The following is an 18701-nucleotide window of genomic DNA, read 5'->3' as shown; positions in this document are numbered from 1 at the left end:
CTTTGAAAGAATGATTCCAGCTTAGACAACCACCTTTAAGATCTATTAAATATAGTGAAATGTCTCTACTTTTGTAGGAAAGGTATTAAATAGCAGTTCATAATTCCCCTAAAGTAGTTACTTATGAGATCCAATTCATCCAAATCTTTGCCTAAAAGTTCTTTTTTAAGTTTTAAGATAGCCAGTAAAAATTAATGATGTGACATTAATGTTTATTATAGACTAGTTACCTGATGCACTAAATTCGTGCACATTAAAAGGGAATTAATTGGAGGAAATAGTTTAATATTGCTATTTGCCCTTTCTCTATAATAGAAGTGTCAGAGATGAAAGAAAATAAGTAAAATGTATATGAAAATTTTCCTCCTGTCAGAGTCTGGGGTGCACCACGGGAACCAGAGTCAAGTCCCCGCCCACCCACGTGCGTCTCGAAATCATGCAAGACCCAGACCCGGCCGGCCCCACCTGTCAAACCCCGCCGGGTGGAGGGGCCTGACCTCAGGTTGCCTGGCCTGGTGCCGGGGCAGGGGGCACGGCCTGAGGTTCCCCGGGCCAGGGGATGTGCCTGAGGTCCCCTGGCCTGGGCCATGGGGCGCGGCCTGTGGTCCCCCGAGACGGGCCGGGGCCGGGGCATGCCTTGAGGTTCCCCGTCAAGCCCCACATGGCAGGGGGCACAGCCTCAGGTCCCCCGGCCTGGCGCCGGGGTGGGGCGTGCGGCCTCAGGTCCTCTGGCCTGGTGCCAGGGCAGGGGGTGCAGCCTGAGGTCCTCCGTCAAGCCCCGCTGGGTGGGGGGCATGGCCTAAGGTCCCCTGTCAAGCCCCACCGGGTGGGGGGCACAGCCTCAGGTCCCCCGGCCTGGTGCCGGGGTGGGGGGTGTGGCCTCAGGTCCCTGCTGATTGCTCATTAAGGCTTGTTACGGGAACTCGGCTTCCACTGTGGGCACAGCCATCTTGTGTTACAGAATCCTTCCCTCCGCTGTGGGTGCAGCCATCTTGACAGTTATGGCATGACAGTCAACTTGCATATTCCCTCTTTATTATATAAGACTAGAGGCCCAGTGCACAAGTTCGTGCACAGATGGGGTCTGGCTGGCTCGGCCCCAGTCGGGGCTGGGCCTGTTGGGAGGAGAAGATGGTGGAGGTTGGCCAGCCCACCCCAATTGGGGCCAATCAGGGCTGAGCCGGCTGGGTGGAGGGGCCACCGGCAATTGACTGGCAGGCCCCACCCCTGATTGGGGTTGAGGGGCCGATTGGGGGTGTGGCCAGCCATGGGGAGGGGTGCAATCTGGGGCCAGCAACCTAGGGGAGGGATCATGGGTGGTTGGCCAGCCGGCCCCACCCCCTATTGAGGTGAGGGGACCCTGGGGGGCAGGGCCAGCCAAGGGGAGAGGCTGCAGGCTGATCAGGGTGGTGAGGGCCCATCGGGGGTGGGGCTGGCCGGGGGAGGGGCTGCCAGGAGTTGGCTGGCCAGCCCCACCCCCTATTGGGATGGGGGCAATCAGGGGCAAGGCTGACTGGGAGGAGGGGCTGCGGGCCTAATGTGGTGGGCTGGCTGGGGGAAAGGGGGTGTGGCATTTGGCTGGCTGGCCCCGCCCTTGATGGGGGTGGGAGAGTCCGGTAGTGGCAGTACTTATTAAAGGATACTTTTGAGAACAGTAACTGGGAAGAATGAAAAAGAGCAGGTTTGAGCAGAGGAATAAGTAAAGCTGCATTGCTGGCCAGGGATCAGCCTCAGCGAACCACATAGAGAGTTCTTGGGTCAGTGGGGAAAAAAGAAGACATGTACCTGATTGGGCCAGTTCGCTGGCCACAGTGGGCATCATAGCAACCAGTCGTTATGGTCATTATATAGATAGTTCATTCACTTCAGGTCAGGCTTATGATGTAACAACTTGTATTTTTCTTGTTAATAAGTTGGATTTATACTTATTTTGTTGAGTCTCTATAATTGATAAATATGCCAAATCATATACATATACTAGGCCTCTATGTGTGATACGTGTGTGTGTGTGTGTGTGTGTGTGTGTGTGTGTAGAAGTTGAAGAGTAGAAATATTAAAATATTACAGAAATATGTAGTTATAGTTTCAGGATTTATGACTGTTGCTGGCTATATAGTTAGCAACTATTTACTTAGATTTTATATTTGGTGGCAACTCCTCTTTTAGCAGTGTAGCCCTCAGCATAATTTTTTACCTGAAATATAATATAGTCTTCTTTAAATTCAAAAATGCTTACTCTGTGCCTTATTAGGTCAATAAGAAACCTCACATCTTATATATTAAGGTCAGAGTTCAGAAAAATTGTTTTATCCCTTGGCTCTTCATATCTCATAAGGCTTTACTGAAAGAAGTTAGTAACACAGCTGACTGGTGGAAAGAGATTTTTTTCATTTTGTCTAAAAATTCTATAAGGTTTATTTTTAAAACCAAAGCGAAGTAAGACATATCTTGAGATCTCTACAAATAGCTTTCTTTCAGGAACAGTATTTACAAATAAACAAAATTTAAGTCACTCAACTATTAAGTGAACGAGATAATGATTAGAAGATGAAGCCATTTTGAGTTGTAAATGTTCACTCACTAAATGTTAGTTTGCAGTGCCCTCAGTAAGTGTCTAGGCAAAATTATAAATTCATTATTCATGTCACGAACCCTGAGGATTGCTCTGGGAATAGTAAAAATCACAAGTTTTAAATCTATGACTGCTGCCCTGGCCAGGTGTTCAGTTAATTGGAGCATTGGTACAAGGCAACCAGTGGATCTTTCTCTCTCTCCCCTCCTCTCTCTCTAAAAATTAATAAAAACATCCTCGGATGAGCATTTTTTAAAAATCTGTGACTACTAAGGTTCTTCTTTTACTGTCCCACAGTAAAAACTATATTGCTACATAATAAAGAAAAAATATAGAAAATGAATTCATTCATAGACTGTTTTGGTAGGTTTTTCTGCTATATACCAACATAATTGCTATGCTGATATCAAGGATTTATAAAAGGTTAATTTACATGAAATTTTGCAAAATGCATATTGGTATTACAATCTATTTAAAACATTTGTTATATTTTTGTTTGCTTGCTTCTTTTGAATAGGTAACACTTTAACAAGGTTCAAAATTCTAAAGATCTAAAAGCTATACCAACTCCCTCTTAACCCCAGGCGGCCATTTCACTTTCATAGGAATAGCTAAGGTTACTAGTTCTTGTTTATCCCTCCAGAGATACTTTAAAACTGTTTTGTACACTATACTTGGTTAATTTAGGTATTTATGCAAAAATGTCATTGGAGTTAAAACTTAGTTTTTCTATTTCTTACCTTATTTTTAAAATTTTCAGAGCTACAGAGAAATAAGCACAAGAGAAATGCAAGAATAGTACAAGGAACAACCACATATCTTGCACCTACTTTCATCAATTATTGACATTTTGCCCCATTTGCTTTCTCTCTTTCATGGTTAATATTTTTTACTAGAGGCCCGGTGCACGAAATTCGTGCATGGGGGGTGTGTCCCTCAGCCCAGCCTGCACCCTCTCCAATCTGGGATCCCTCTCACAATCCAGGACTGCTGGCTCCCAACTGCTCGCCGGCCTGCCTTCCTGATTGCCCCTAACCGCTTCTGCCTGCCAGCCTGATCACCCCCTAACCACTCCCCTACCAGCCTGATTGATGCCTAACTGCTCCCCTGCCAGCCTGTTTGCCCCTAACTGCCCTCCCCTACAGGCCTGGTCCCCCCCAACTGCCCCTCCCTGCAGGCCCGGTTGCCCCCAAATTCCCTCCTCTGCTGGCCTAGTCACCCCTAACGGCCCTCCGCTGCAGACTTGATCACCCCCAACTGCCCTCCCTTGCAGGCCTGGTCCCTCCCAACTGCCCTCCCCTGCTGGCCATCTTGTGGTGGCCATCTTGTGTCCACATGGGGGCAGGATCTTTGACCACATAGGGGCAGCCATCTTGTGTGTTGGAGTGACGGTCAATTTGCATATTACTCTTTTATTAGATAGGATAGAGGCCTGGTGCACGGGTGGGAGCCAGCTGGTTTGCCCTGAAGGGTGTCCCGGATCAAAGTGGGGGTTCCCTTGGGGCATGGGGCGGCCTGGGTGAGAGGCCTGTGGTGGTTTGCAGGCTGACCACGCCCCCCGGCGACCCAAGAGGAGGCCCTGGTATCTGGGATTTATTTATCTTCTATAATTGAAACTTTGTAGCCTTGATCGGAGCCATGCTTGCTCCGTGGCGGCAGCCATTTCTGTTGGGATTTATCTTCTATAATTGAAACTTTGTAGCCTTGAGTGGAGGCCTGGGGTGGCTAGGGTGTGCGGAAAGCTTGGCTTCCTCCATCGCCGGGGAAACCCAAGCCTCCTGCTCTCTCCGTGGCCGCAGCCATCTTGGTTGGGTTGATTTGCATACTCCTGATTGGCTGGTGGGCGTGGCTTGTGGGTGTAGCCGAGTGATGGTTAATTTGCGTATTACTCTTTTATTAGATAGTATTGTTGAAACGATTACAGATGTCCCCCATTTTCCTCCCTTTTGCTCTTCCTCGTCTCAGGTCTTCATCACATTATAGTCTGTGTCCATGGGCTCTGTCAGTGGTTGGCAAACTCATTAGTCAACAGAGCCACATACCAACAGTACAACGATTGAAATTTCTTTTGAGAGCCAAATTTTTTAAACTTCTTCTAACACCACTTCTTCAAAATAGACTCGCCCAGGCCGTGGTATTTTGTGGAAGAGCCACACTCAAGAGGCCAAAGAGCCCCATGTGGCTCACGAGTCACAGTTTGCCGACCACTGGGCTATGTATATATGTTCTTTGGTTAATTTTGTCCAGTCCACCTCATTCCCCTCCTCTTCACATGCTTAATTTTTAGCATATGTGTTCCATGCTAAACTAATGTTTAAACAAAAAGAAAAAAACATAATACCTGGAAAATTGCTAAACTTTGAAGTCTTGTCTTATAATAATTTCAGTACAATTAATGGAATTGAGTGCATATATAAGTACACATATATATACTGTATTTTGATACTTCACAAATATTTTTTAAATAATAAAATAAGTCTTGTATTTTATTTTTTAGAAATTCTAATTAATTTTGGGATGCAAACCTAGATGGCTTCCTAAGGTTTTAGAATATAAAGATGCCCTGTATTGAGGTATCAGTTCTGATGAATTGTAGTTAGACCCTTAGATATATTTGGTCTACCTAAAAAATAATATTGGCTACTTTGACAGGGTTGAGAAGAAAGAACGAGCCCGATTAAAAACAGTGAAATTTAATTCTAAAACAAGAGGAGACAAAGGGGTGAGTATATGCAATCTCTTATTTCTAGAAATTAATAATTGAGGATAATAGACCTTTTTATCATTCTTGTTTGAGCTACATTATTTAAAGTGAGGATTTTGCCATGAAAATTACTATCAACAGCTCTGGCCATGTTGCTTTACAATAGTAGATATTCAAGTAATTTATTTAAATTAAAGCACCCATTTCACAGACTTTTTCAAATTAAAACTGATTTTATTTTTTTCTTAACATAATTTTTGGTCAAGGTTATTTTTATTAGTGAAATTAATTTAGTCTTCATTCACATGTTCACTTAGAAACTTGTGTTACCAAAATTAATCATGATAGTTAATAAATCTGCTGAAAAAATAGTCCTCCCAAAAATTATTAATGAAATCATAATGTCTATTTTGGGGGGGATTTTGAGTAAATTCAAAGAAATTTTCTTGTTCTCCTCTCTATTCCTAATATGAATTTTTATTTTGAGAAAATAAAGAGACAGTCAAGAGGAGGAGTTTGTAGATGGTCAAAAAATATATCAAAATTCTTTTATACGTATTTTAGACATGTTTTTGTTTTTATTTACTTTAAGTGTTGCTTAAAATGGCTGTCAATAGATGAAAAAGATCTTACAGGCTTTGTCCTGTACTATGTTTATAATTACTGCAATAGAATATTTTAGCAAAAAGGCTGATGAAAGCTGAATTTCAAAATGTATTGAAAATACTATTTGTAGCAATGTTTTCTGTTTTGTAGGATTTTTTAATCTAAAGCTGAAGTTTTATACATCTTTTGATCGTATTTCAAAGGAATGTAAAATTCAGCAAATAAATTAACCCTACTTTCTGTACATTTCTGATATAACTAAGCACTCAAACTTAAAGCTTTAAAATTTAAAAGAAATATGATCCTTGACTAAAGAAATTAAATCTGAGTAAGTTGCATAATGTATTCAATTATTTTAGGAATGATAAATTCCATTAAAATTAACTTGTAGTTTTCAGAAAATACAAAATTATATAGTGTGACCTGAGGCAATATTTAAAATAGAATTTTTTGGAGGAAAAAAATTTCAAGTAAATGCTCAGAATTTGAAATCTATACAGTGTTTTTTGTGCTTATTTTATATATGTCTTTTAAAATAATTTAGTAAAATACACTGTCAATGTATTTAAAAAGAGGTTGCATGTTGTAACTTTTCTTTTATACTGTAAGAAGTTAACTGAATTAACGACATATTTAAATCTTAGTCTTGTTTGTTGACTGTAACCAACTTTATGCACAGTCACTGTGTTCTAACACAGCACCAAAAGTATGCATGATACTGAGTGGGGTAAAAATACGCTTGCCATTGATACAGAACTGCATTTCTTTCTGTAACACCATTTCCCATTCTAAGTTCTTCTTTTTCTTTCCTTACATGGTTTATGGACTTTTATTTCCACTACAGACTTATAACATTTCAGTTTCTCATTAATATTTTTAACATTCATTGAACTATTTTGAGATACTACATATGGAGATAATATATTTAGATATTTAATATATGTATCATGAATTTGTGATATTTTTCAGTTCTAATATTTATTACACTCTGTCTCTCTTGCAATGTAGCATTAATAATAATAAGTAATTAAACAGTATTTTGTATAGGAAATATAGAGAAACTGGAAATAGTATGGTTTCTCTAGCTTTGTGTTTTCCCTTCACATTTTTCTGTTGTTTGCTTGTGCTGTTTTTACTTTCATAAATTTTTCACCTGGAGGATGTTAAATGCAATACAATTAATCCATTTCTTAACTAACATGCATTTCTTTCTATCCCATATTATGATATCTTTATGATATCTCATTCTGGCTAACGGCAAGATATCAAAAATCAAAACATTTTAAACTTCATGTTTCTTTCGGTTGTTTGCTGTGAAACTGACTCTGACCACTATAGATGCAGTAGGAGGATTAGTTTTATCAGATATAAAAATTAGTTTTATCAGATATAAAAATTATTACTAAATTCAAAAGCAATGATTGTCATGAACAAAAAGATTTAGTCCTTCCCTGAAATTACATTACCATAAATCTTTCTCTATTAAAACTTTTTTTCTTCTCTTTCTCTTTTCTAAAATTTGGATTCAAAGATTTTTATTCAAATAATGCTACTTGACAGTTTATAAATTATAAGCCCAGAGTTCTTTATTTTTTACTCAACTTAATTTTCAGCTTCCACTTAGAGGTATTAGAGGCTTCAAATTTTAAGATTGAAATCAAGTCAATCTGCTTGACTGTGAACTATGAAATTATTAATACTGAATTATTGATATGAAAAGGTAAAAAAGTTTAACCTTGTTTTTGTAAAGATTCTTATCAAAATGAAGTCTTTGAAGTAATAGAATTTGAGCTAAAAGTCACTTTAATCTATTTCAGACCCGTAATCACCTGGCTTCTTATGCTTAAAAATATAGGCATGCTGAAAACATACTGCCTGGTGTCAATACACTTCAAAATAATGATAGCATCTTTTAATGTGGATAAACTCAGGAAAAATCAGAACAAAATTTTTATTCTTTATATTGATCCCACCTCAAAAAGTATAATAATAATTCCAAGTGTCAATTGTATGTAAGGTCATTTCCTTCAAGACATGTGTGCCTATGACAGAAATTACAAAATAAACTATTCCTCTTTAATAGGCTCATCTTTCCTTCTGCCGCATATTTTTTTAAATCTATGAATGCACAGCCCTGCTGGTGTGGCTCAGTGATTGAGCATTGACACATGAACCAGGACAAAAGGTCCTGGTTCAATTCCTGCCCGGTCAGGGCACATGCCAGGATTGCTGGCTCAATCCCCAGCAGAGGGTGTGCAGGAAGCAACCGATTGATGATTCTCTATCATCATTGATGTTTCTTTCTCTCCCTCCCTCTCCCTTTCTCTCTGAAATCAATAAAAATATATTTTTTTAAATCTATGAATGCACAAATGGAACATTTAAGAATGGATAAAATTGTTTTCAATATCTGTGCAATAAGGAACATCAAAGCAGTTGTTCATCTTCCTTATAGCAATTACGTATAAACTATTCAAATCTCAATTGTCTATTTGGCTCTTACTGGCACCAAACTTTTTATTGTCTATTCAGGACTGATGGTGCCGGTGAATTGAATCTGGTTCTATATTATTTATGCATACTTTTTAAAATAGATATGTATAGTAAAGCTTAAAGACAAAGGAATCAGTTAGGATAGCACTCATGTTGGCTAAAACAATCCTAACTCTTCTTCCTTGGTTAGATAGCATTGATGAGACTTTTGTTGGACTCTTTGGCCTTGATAGAGCCCTCTTAGTGTTCTTCCTATTTTCTGACTAATGCCAAAATCATTTGGTTATCTTTTTTCTCTTCAAGGATAGATAGATAGATAGATAGATAGATAGATAGATAGATAGATAGATAGAACTATTTTTTAAATACTCAACACTGGCAACTTTCTCAATTGTTCTGGTTTTCTTTTTAAATAGAGGTTTTTGTTTGTTGGAGCCACACTAAAAAAAAAAAAAAAGAAAAAGGAGGGGAAATGTGCTTGAGCAAAGGGAAAATGGAAGTTATTACCTAATGCATTAAAAAATATTTGAATAGCTAGAGGAATCATTTGAAATAACTTTTGCTATAGAGCACCTAGCTCCTGGCAATCTAGAAAAATATTTATTGATATGAATAGATGTTAGCTTGGTCTGTACCATAGTAGTATCTAACCTGATTTACTCTTTTCAATTTTATCAAGTAGCAAATATTCCTTATTTTTAGCTATTACTGCATTACACTCTTTAAATTTTTCAATATTTTCTGTTATAAAACATTAGAATTAGAGGAGTTAATACAAAATTAGAAATTCACTTTATATGTGAATTAAGTAAAATTCATATATAAACTGCACACTGTGGTCACAAGAGTCAGCTTCCACAGAGCTGCTAGGCTGGCTGGGCCTTTGTACACACAGACAGTAGACATCCCTTTGTTTTGCCCCTCCTTCTCTTCTTCAGCAGTCATTCAATGACAAGCGTAAAAAGAACCTCTTTTCCCGAAAATTCCCCTTCTACAAGAACAAGGACCAGAGTGAGCAGGAAACAAGTGATGCTGACCGTAAGTATGTGGATCCAGTGGTCAACTGAAAATAAATGTAGAGGGACCTACTGCCCTGCAGTTGGTTGTTACCATGGAGACAGTTTCAAGAGCTGCAACAGGTTACTAATTGTCTTAACCAGGGGCAATTTATCAGGCGTAAATTAATTTGTATACCAATCTTAATTTTTCTGGTACTGTAGGAATTCTTAATTTAAAATAAACAGTATTTTTAAGCTGAACATTTAAAATAGTATTATTTGATGTAAGGATTCTTACAATAAATAATATACTCTCAAAGAACGTGTTAGTGGAAAAACATGGATACCTGGGAAGCTACTTAGTGATTTCTAAGTATGGTATTGCCAATCTTTGATAAATAGATCTTCTGAAATCATTCCATTTTATCCTATTTCTTCTTCATATGTAGACAGTCTGGATTTTACTTTTAAAATAGCAAGTAATAGTCTCAAACTTTACTGCTCTAAGATAGAACTTTAATTCTTTTAGTAGATTACATTTAACTGCTAGCTTATTTCAAGCTTTCAGAAATCTACAAAAATGCTCTATAAGATATGCACCTGTAATGGTCTTGGAACTGTCTCTTATTGTAGCACCAATTTTATGCATTACTGACAACTATTTTCTTTGATTATCTTTTTATTGCTTGCTCTCTGGGAACTACTCTCTACAGGAGATCCCTGACGACATGGGATCAAAAGGCCTGAGTAAGTGATCAAAATACTCCCAAGTTATTTTTTAACCTCCATCTACAGACCTACCTTTTTCAGATACATTTTGAGAATCATGGTAGTGCCTTTCTGGCATGAGGAGGTGTATGATTTAGATTGCTTTTAGGCTTTCATGTTAATAAAATGCTTGGGATTTTTATTTCTATAATACACATCTTTTGTTTTTCTAATACTCCATTTTTCAGTCATTTGAAAAACTCAATATTTACATTTTTTAAATATAAAAACTTTTTAACATTTTTAAAAATAGTGCTACCTGCCCTCATTATTAGAATATAGAAAATAATCTTCCTTACAGTTTTATATCACCCTTTTTTAAAAAACAATTTAAAATCACTTTGATTTTAGAAAAGCATTGCTATAATGTGAAACTATAAAACACAATAGATAAATGTTAGAGAAGAATTGTGGACCTCAAGTTCAAATAGCAGTCTTTGTAGAGGGAAATTTACATGTCTTTTTTAAGGAGGTTGTAATTTATGAAAAGAATTATAAGAAATACTTTTTTTTTTTCATTTAACCATGATGTTGTCTCTGTTTTTTGTTTTTCTTGTTTAATTTTCTAGCTAGAACTTAGTCTTCATATAAAGCTTGGTACAGAGTATGATATATAGGAGTTATTCAATAAATGTTGGAATAAATAAATGAAACAAGTCATTTAAGCAATCAATTTTAAATGTGGGTGTTTTCAAATTGATCAAATGTGAAATTTTATCAAATATTAAGTTATTTTTAGGTGACAGTGACTCATAGAAGTAACCTTTTAGGCTAAAATTTTTTTCTAGATAATTCTTTTCCTTTGTATTATTAAGCATTTAAAAAAACTTCTTTTTTTATAATTCATTGATTATTAAGGATATAACCAGTATCTTTCAACTTTCTAAGTTCTACATTAATAATCATTAAATTTCATAATTTTTCCTGATTTACCCTAACTATACTGGTATTTTAATCTAAACTATAGGAACTTGACTTTTATTTCAACCTTAATAATTAAAAGATTGTATTAGACTGAAGGCAGTATGCTTTATATGTAATTATTTTTATTAGACACACAGACTGTAGACATACCTTTGTTTTGCCCCTCCTCTTTATTATTTTTGCATGTGCCTCTTTAGGATTTGGCAAGAACCCACGAATTACTATCACTATGGTACCCTTGTGAAATCTTCAAAAGTGGAAAATATTTCCATAATTTTTTTTTTTTTTTTTTGAGAGAGAGAGAAACATCAGTTGGTTGCCTCTTGCATGTGTATGTGCCCCAACCAGGGCTGGGGATCAAACCTGCAACCTAGGTATGTGCCCTGGGCTCCACATATTTTTAATGGTATAGAATTTATTTTGAGAATGATAACATGTTTTAGAGATGGTATGAATCAGCATAAGTACCCACAGATTTTTATTATCTGTTGAGTCATTGGAGACCTAAGGAAAGCTCATTTAAAAAGGAATTTAAGGAAGAATTTAGTTCCCATATTGATATTGTTATGATGGATGATAATTACATCTTGACCAAATCATAATTTTATCTTTCATTTTAATTGAGGATTGGTACTTGGGAAGAGCAACAAATAAAAAATGGCAACTGAATACCAATGTCATTTAGAAAAGAATTTAAATTTTTCTGCACAATGACTTAAGATCCTTTGAATGGTAGGTTTCTGTGCTTCATCTCCCAGAAACTGAAAGAAAGTATCCACCCAGTAATTTAATGATCAGATCAAGATTTTATTTGGAAAATGTTGAAGGAAATAGAAACATATCAGTAAGATTCTAATACTGGATATGATGGAGGTTTTTACATAGATGACTAGCAGTTGGCAAGTTGCCTATTATTGTGCAGTAGAAAATGCTGGGAAAGGGCATGTATCAAGGACATTTGTGGCCTCGGTTATCAAAAAGTCATAACACATGGAATAAACTAAGAAAAATCCTGTGAGATTTTAATACAAGAAAATAAATGTGACCTCATATTAGGTACTCATCAAGTCTTGTTGGAACCGGACTCACAAAGGGACTAAGAATCGAAGGATAAATTATTCCAGAGATACAATCCTGTTGAAGAGGTGTAAAATAACACTGAACATCAAGGAAAATGTACATTTGCATGTAACTTCACACAATTTCTGGAAAATTTGAGGATATTTCATTGAAGAGCAGAGAGAGAAACAAAAGTGATACCCTAGAATACTTTTCATAGACATGAATTTAGTGATTCTATGAAAAAAAGAATCAAATAAATTATTGATTTGCCCTGTTGGCAGTAGAATATGAAATAATGAGAGAAACTGTCTTTCAAAACCTAATTTTGACTAACAGAACTAATTAGAGAATGATGGAAATCTGAGAGAATGCAACTAAGTCATCATAGCTTGTGGAGAGCTAGAAATAGAAACTTGTGCAGATTTTATGCTTTAAGAAGGCAATTTTGAAAAAGTTCAGGAGGAAAAAACTGGGTAAGATTTCCTTTAACAGTGGCCAAAAGAAATATAGTTCAGGAAGGACTATAAAAGGTGCTCAGAAGTGAAGTTATGACATGCCATTTCAAACAAGGTTTGTACCTATCTCTTGTACGCAGCTCAATTTTTATATCTTTTTATTTTGTGGAGCACCTCAAAAACTTCCTCTGTTAGGCACACAAGTTTTCCATTATATCTCTTTCCTTCTCATTTTAAAGACTTATTAAGCAGGTTTGTGCAGAGTTCTTAGATGCCAGAACCAGACTTATTTTCATTTGTGCTTGGAATAAGTATAATAGTACTAGAATTACTTGAGATTGGTGATGTGTAGTATTTCAAGAGCACAAAGAGAAAAGACATGATGCATTCTTATGAAGAAATGTTTGATAGAAAGGTGAGACTTGGTTAAAGAGATTTGAAATTATTATGCTCATCAAATACCATAAACAAAATAAAAATAAAAACTTGAAGAATATATTTATACCATGTCAAAGGGATAATACCCTTATACTATACATTTCTAACATGAAAAGAAACAGACTAACTCTCCATTAGAAAACTGGACAAAAGATACGAAAAGAGTGCTCAAAAGATAAACAAATGAAATGAGCATATAAAAATGTTTAGTGTTTCTAGTAAGCAATAAACAAAATGACGTTTTACTGATTACCTTGGTAGACTTTTCTTTTAGGACAATTCAGTGATGGAGAGGGTTCTATAGAATGACTACTTTTAACATATTATTATTGGGAGTGTAAATTGGTACAACCTTTCTGGAAAAGCATATCTTTTGACCTACAATAATTCCCCTTCAAGGAATTTATCCTAAGAATGTAATCAGATATGGAGATAAGGTTTATATGTCAGGGTGCTTAATATTATTTAGAAATTACAGCCCTCAAAAGTTGAAATCATCTTAGAATGTCTTACAATTAAGGAGTGGTTAATGAAGTTATCCATACTTTATGATATTATATAACCATTGAAAATCATATTCAGACATAATGACATGAATAGCTAAGATCTGGAAACAGCTCAAATGCCTATCAGTAGATGAGTGGATAAAAAAGCTGTGGTACATTTACACGATGGAATACTATGCAGCAGTAAAAAAGAAGGATCTCTTACCCTTTGAGACAGCATGGAGGGACCTGGAGAGTATTATGCTAAGTGAAATAAGCCAGTCAGAGAAAGACAAGTATCATATGATCTCACTCATATGTGGAATCTAATGAACAAAATAAACTGATGAGCAAAATAGATCCAGAGACACAGAAGCATGGAACCAACTGTCAAATCACAGAGGGAAGGTGGGTGGATGGGAAGAGATCAACCAAAGAACTTGTATGCATATATTTATAACCCATGAACACAGACAATAGGGTGGTGAAGGCCTGCAAGGGGAGGGGGGGACATGTAGTACTTTCAACAATCAGGAATTAATTTTAAAAAAAAACACAATGACATGGAAAAATGTTCAAATATAAGTGAAAAAAGTAAAATACATAACTATAGTTTCAGACTTCTAAATAAACATTTAGGGCTATTTTGAATATTGTTGCTTTGTACATGTCTCTTGGTGAGCATATATATGTGTTTTTCTGTTGGGGAAATAACTAGGAAAGGAATTGCTAGGTCATAGATATATGTATGTTCAGCTTTAGTAGGCACTGCCAAGTAGCTTTCCAAAGTGGCTGTACCAATATACCCACCCCTAGTCTATGAGTTCCAGGTGCTGCCTAGCCTTCTCCGTGCTTGGCCTGTTTTGTTTTTGTTTTTCATTTTAGCCATTCTGGTAGATGGTAAAGGTATTCACTGTGGTTTTAATTTGCATTTCCCTGTGAAGTAAAAATGCAAACACATTTATATATGTTTATTGGATATTTGAACATCTTTGATGAAGTGCCTTGGAAAATATTAGTTTTAATTATCAGGAAAAAAAGCATTTTACCTTTTTAATAAACTTCAATCAATGATTGTGCTTTTCCATGGGCCATACTTTGAGTAGCAAGATATTGGTAATCTTAGAAAACTAACTCAAGATGAATAGGAGAAATCCCCAGAAAAGATAGAAGATTGTAGTAACTTTAATTTTTTATTATTTCACATGTCAGACATATTCAATAGTAGAATAATAATAAAATAAACCCAGGGTATTCTTTTTCACCCGGCTTCTATTATTATCAACTCATGGTTAGTATTATTTCTCCTATACTCCCACTTACTCTCCCCCTCCTTTTATTCCATTGCAGTAACTAATGTTTCTTTACATATTAGAGATTGCAGAGTGTAATATCAATCCTAATATAAATTTGAGAACTTTTTTTTTTTTTTTTTGCATTCCTACTTCTGGGACTGAAGAATGTTAAGGAAATAGGACAAAAGATAAAAGGCTATATAAATGGAGGCATTTATAATAATTGTTTATGTTTGTGGAAAACAGTTTAAAGCAAACTAAAATGTCTAAGTAATAAGTAGTAAGGTAAATCATGACTGATCAGTCCAATAAAATATTATACAAGAACTAGAGGCCTGGTGTATGAAAATCATGCACTCGGCAGGGGGGAAAAGGGGCCTCAGCCTGACCTGCACCCTCTCACAGTTCAGGAGCCCTCGCCTCTCACAGTCCGGGAGCCCTCAGAGGATGTCTGACTGACTGCTTAGGCCCACTCCCCATGGACATCAGTTGGACATCCTTAGCGCTTCAGCGGAGGCAGGAGAGGCTCCTGCCACTGCACTCGCCAGCCATGAGCCTGGCTTCTGGCTGAGCTCCTGCGTTGACCATCTGCCCCCTGGTGGTCAGTGCACGTGATAGTAACCGGTCGTTCCATTTGCATATTAGCCTTTTATTATATACTCGAGGCCCGGTGCATGAAATTCGTGCACGGGGGTGGGGGGGGTTGTCCCTCAGCCCAGCCTGCACGCTCTCCAATCTGGGACCCCTCAAAGGATGTCCGACTGCCCTCTCACAATCCAGGACTGCTGGCTCCCAACCGCTCGCCTGCCTACCTGCCTGATTGCCCATAACCGCTTCTGACTGCCAGCCTGATCACCCCCTAACCACTCCCCTGCCAGCCTGATCAACACATAACTGCTCCCCTGCTGGCCTGGTCACCCCTAACTGCCCTCCCCTGCCAACCTGGCTGCCCCTAACTGTCCTCCCCTGCAGGCCTGGTCGCCCCCAACTGCCCTCCCCTGCTGGCCCGGTCACGCTTAACTGCCCTCCCTTGCCAGCCTGGTCGCCCCTAACTGCCCTCCCCTGCTGGCCTGGTCGCCCCCAACTGCCCTCCCCTGCAGGCCTGGTCACCCCTAACTGTCCTCCCCTGCTGGCCTGGTCACACCTAACTGCCCTCCTTTGCCATCCTGGTCGCCCCTAACTGCCCTGCCAGCCTGGTCGCCCCCAACTATCCTCCCCTGCTGGCCTGATTGCCCCTAACTGCCCTCCCCTCCCGGCCTGGTCACCCCTAACTGTCCTCCCCTGCAGGCCTGGTCGCCCCCAACTGCCCTTTCCTGCTGGTTTGGTCACCCCTAACTGCCCTCCCTTGCCAGCCTGGTTGCCCCTAACTGCTCTCCTCTGCTGGCCTGGTCTCCCCCAACTGCCCTCCCCTGCAGTCCTGGGTCCCCCCCCAACTGCCCTCCCCTGCCGACCTGGTCGCCCCTAACTGCCCTCCCTGCACTCCTGATTGCCCCCAACTGCCCTCTCTTGCAGGCCTGGTCTCTCCCAACTGCCTTCCTCTGCTGGCCATCTTGTGGTGGCCATCTTGTGGTGGCCATCCTGTGTCACATGGGGATGGCCATCTTGTGTGTTGAAGTGATGGTCAATTTGCATATTACCTCTTTATTATATAGGATGATTGAAAATAATTGTTTTAAAGTCCGTGTGGTAATATGGGAAGAAATTTTAAGTATAAACTTTTAAAAACTACAGTTTTACATGTTCTTGTTATAAATTATTTTTAATGTTTCTGCTTTATTTAAAATATACATAATCACAATTAAGGAAGTTTTATCTTTGCAGGTTAGAATAACGTACTTATTTTTTACTATAACAACAATTCAAGAACTGTTTATCTGAAATCTTAAGTTCTACCATTCTCTGAAGTTTTCAATAGTGCTACTTGACTTTAGGAGACTCTGTGGGTGGTATAGTACAACAGATAATTTCTCCTGAATTTTTTTCCTTATCTACTGTTTTGCCTGGGGAATTTTTGGGTTTTGGTTTTTAGAAATAAAATTACTTTTTTATTCAAGGGAAATATTTATTGAGAGGACATCTGAGATTACATTTACATAAGAAGAGTACCTGGTGTTTACTGAATAATCAAGTTATGAAATGGGGTCACTTTCAGGAGGGACCTGGCAATATGCAACTGATAAAAGCGTATTTGCTTTTATCTTTTTTGTTTTAAGCAGGCATTGTCAATTTCATCAAAGTAGAGTTTCACAGAAATATTAATCTATTTTCGAAAACAGTCCCACCTTCTAGAATTCCCTTCCACTTGACTTTTATTGGAGCATCTGAATCTATGACATCTAAAATGCTTCATCTGTATGATCTCAGGATCATGGACTTTAATTTTTTTTTCAGGAACAAGAAAACTGAACTAAAAGCAAGATCATTTATTTTTTGAGACATCTCCATGAAAATGGGCATCTGTTTGCTCAAATATAACTTGTCTCCTTTGTCAGTCGTTACTGTTTCATAAACTAAATTAATTGGTGCCATTTTCTCTTTGGGGGTTTTATGTGTACAGTTGAACTAATTTAGGATCACTCTGACCTCTTTGTTCATAAACTGTGTTGTACAAAAATGGGCATTGTCCTTAAGGAGGTTTTTTTTTTTTTCTTGCTAATTCATATTTATTTACTTGAAAAAATTAAACGTTTCAAAAAAAATAAAAAATGCTTTTTAAAAATTTATTAGGTATGTGGTATATATCAATATTTTGTAATGTCACCTTATGTTCATATTTATAATTTACTTTTTTAAAACTCATGACACTGTTTTCTTTATTTTTTTCATTATCCTGCAATTTCAGAGCATGTAACTTCTAATGCCAGCGATAGTGAAAGTAGTTACCGTAAGTGTTTTAAGTTACTTGTTCTTTTGTAATCTCAAGTAATATATATTCTTTGGCATTTTTTTCCTTTAGTGATGTGTTCTAAAAACTGAAAATTAAATACTTAATCTTTTAAAATCAGTGAGAGACAACTAAAATTCAGAAAACTTGAAAAAATTATAGAAAAAAAATTTATGTATAGAAGTTACTTTCCAAAATTTTAATAAAATACTGAAATCTTTTTTACAAAGAGTGCTATTTGTGAACATAGTACATATATGTGTGTATGTGTGTATATCTTTAAAAGGAGTAAACATCTAGTTAAATGAGGGGTAAACTTACATTTTGCCCATTTTCTTTAGTACTTATTTTGTTTTAATATGAGCATTAAAATTATTTTTCAGTAATGCTAAATTATAACTGGCTTTATTTCCTTTTTTATTGTGTCACCAGTATTGGTCTGGGTCAAATTATTGTTTATTACCAGCCTTTGGTGAATATAGATATGGAGGAAAATTTTTCAGCAGTTGCTCAGACTATAATACTGATTTTATTTTTGGTGTTTTGTGTTACATTCTGGGTATTACAGTTGACCCTTGAACAGCATGGGTTTGAACTGCACAGGTTCACTTATATGTAGATTTTTTTCAATAAATACCATAATTGTATTTTTTTAAGATTTTCTTAGCATTTCCTTTTCTCTAGTTACTTTACTGTAAGTATTCTTACAGTATATAATACACATAACATACAAAATATGTGCTAATCAACTTTATGTTATCGGTAAGACTTCCAGTAAATAGTAGGCTACTAGGAGTCAAAAGTTATGTGCAGATTTTCAGCTTTGTGGGTACTCAGCATCCCTAACCCCCAAGTTGTTCAAGGGTCTACTGTACATTATTAAGTGAACTCTATAAGCATGTGAAGGTTTTAAACAGATCTGGGCATGGGAGGAGGGGAGAGTACATGAATATTGTCAGTTCTAGCACCTTAAAAATTAAAATGCTTTTCTAACTTTTTTTTTTACTGCTCTCTAAT

The 18701-nt window shown here is 37.3% G+C and overlaps 1 protein-coding gene across 26 annotated transcripts in view; it reads left to right on the top strand.

Annotated features, from left to right (window-relative positions):
- DLG1 (discs large MAGUK scaffold protein 1) overlaps positions 1–18701 on the top strand; it is a 270363-nt gene that overhangs the window by 230023 nt on the left and 21639 nt on the right. For 11 of the 26 annotated variants that reach the window (XM_080656682.1, XM_080656681.1, XM_080656680.1 and 8 more), the window contains 3 exons: positions 5225–5294; positions 10087–10120; positions 17643–17684. In XM_080656682.1, coding sequence (XP_080512808.1) covers positions 5225–5294; positions 10087–10120; positions 17643–17684 — 146 coding nt within the window. Of the gene's footprint in view, positions 1–5224; positions 5295–9313; positions 9414–10086; positions 10121–17642; positions 17685–18701 lie in introns of all 26 variants that reach the window. The other 15 variants (XM_080656677.1, XM_080656699.1, XM_080656695.1 and 12 more) reach the window with 3 other exon arrangements.

This window comes from Plecotus auritus (genome assembly GCF_963455305.1).
Source record: "Plecotus auritus genome assembly, chromosome: 2".
In the NCBI taxonomy this organism is placed as follows: domain Eukaryota; kingdom Metazoa; phylum Chordata; class Mammalia; order Chiroptera; family Vespertilionidae; genus Plecotus; species Plecotus auritus.
Note: the sequence above shows the minus strand (reverse complement) of the source record. Positions and strands in the feature narration are given on the sequence as shown.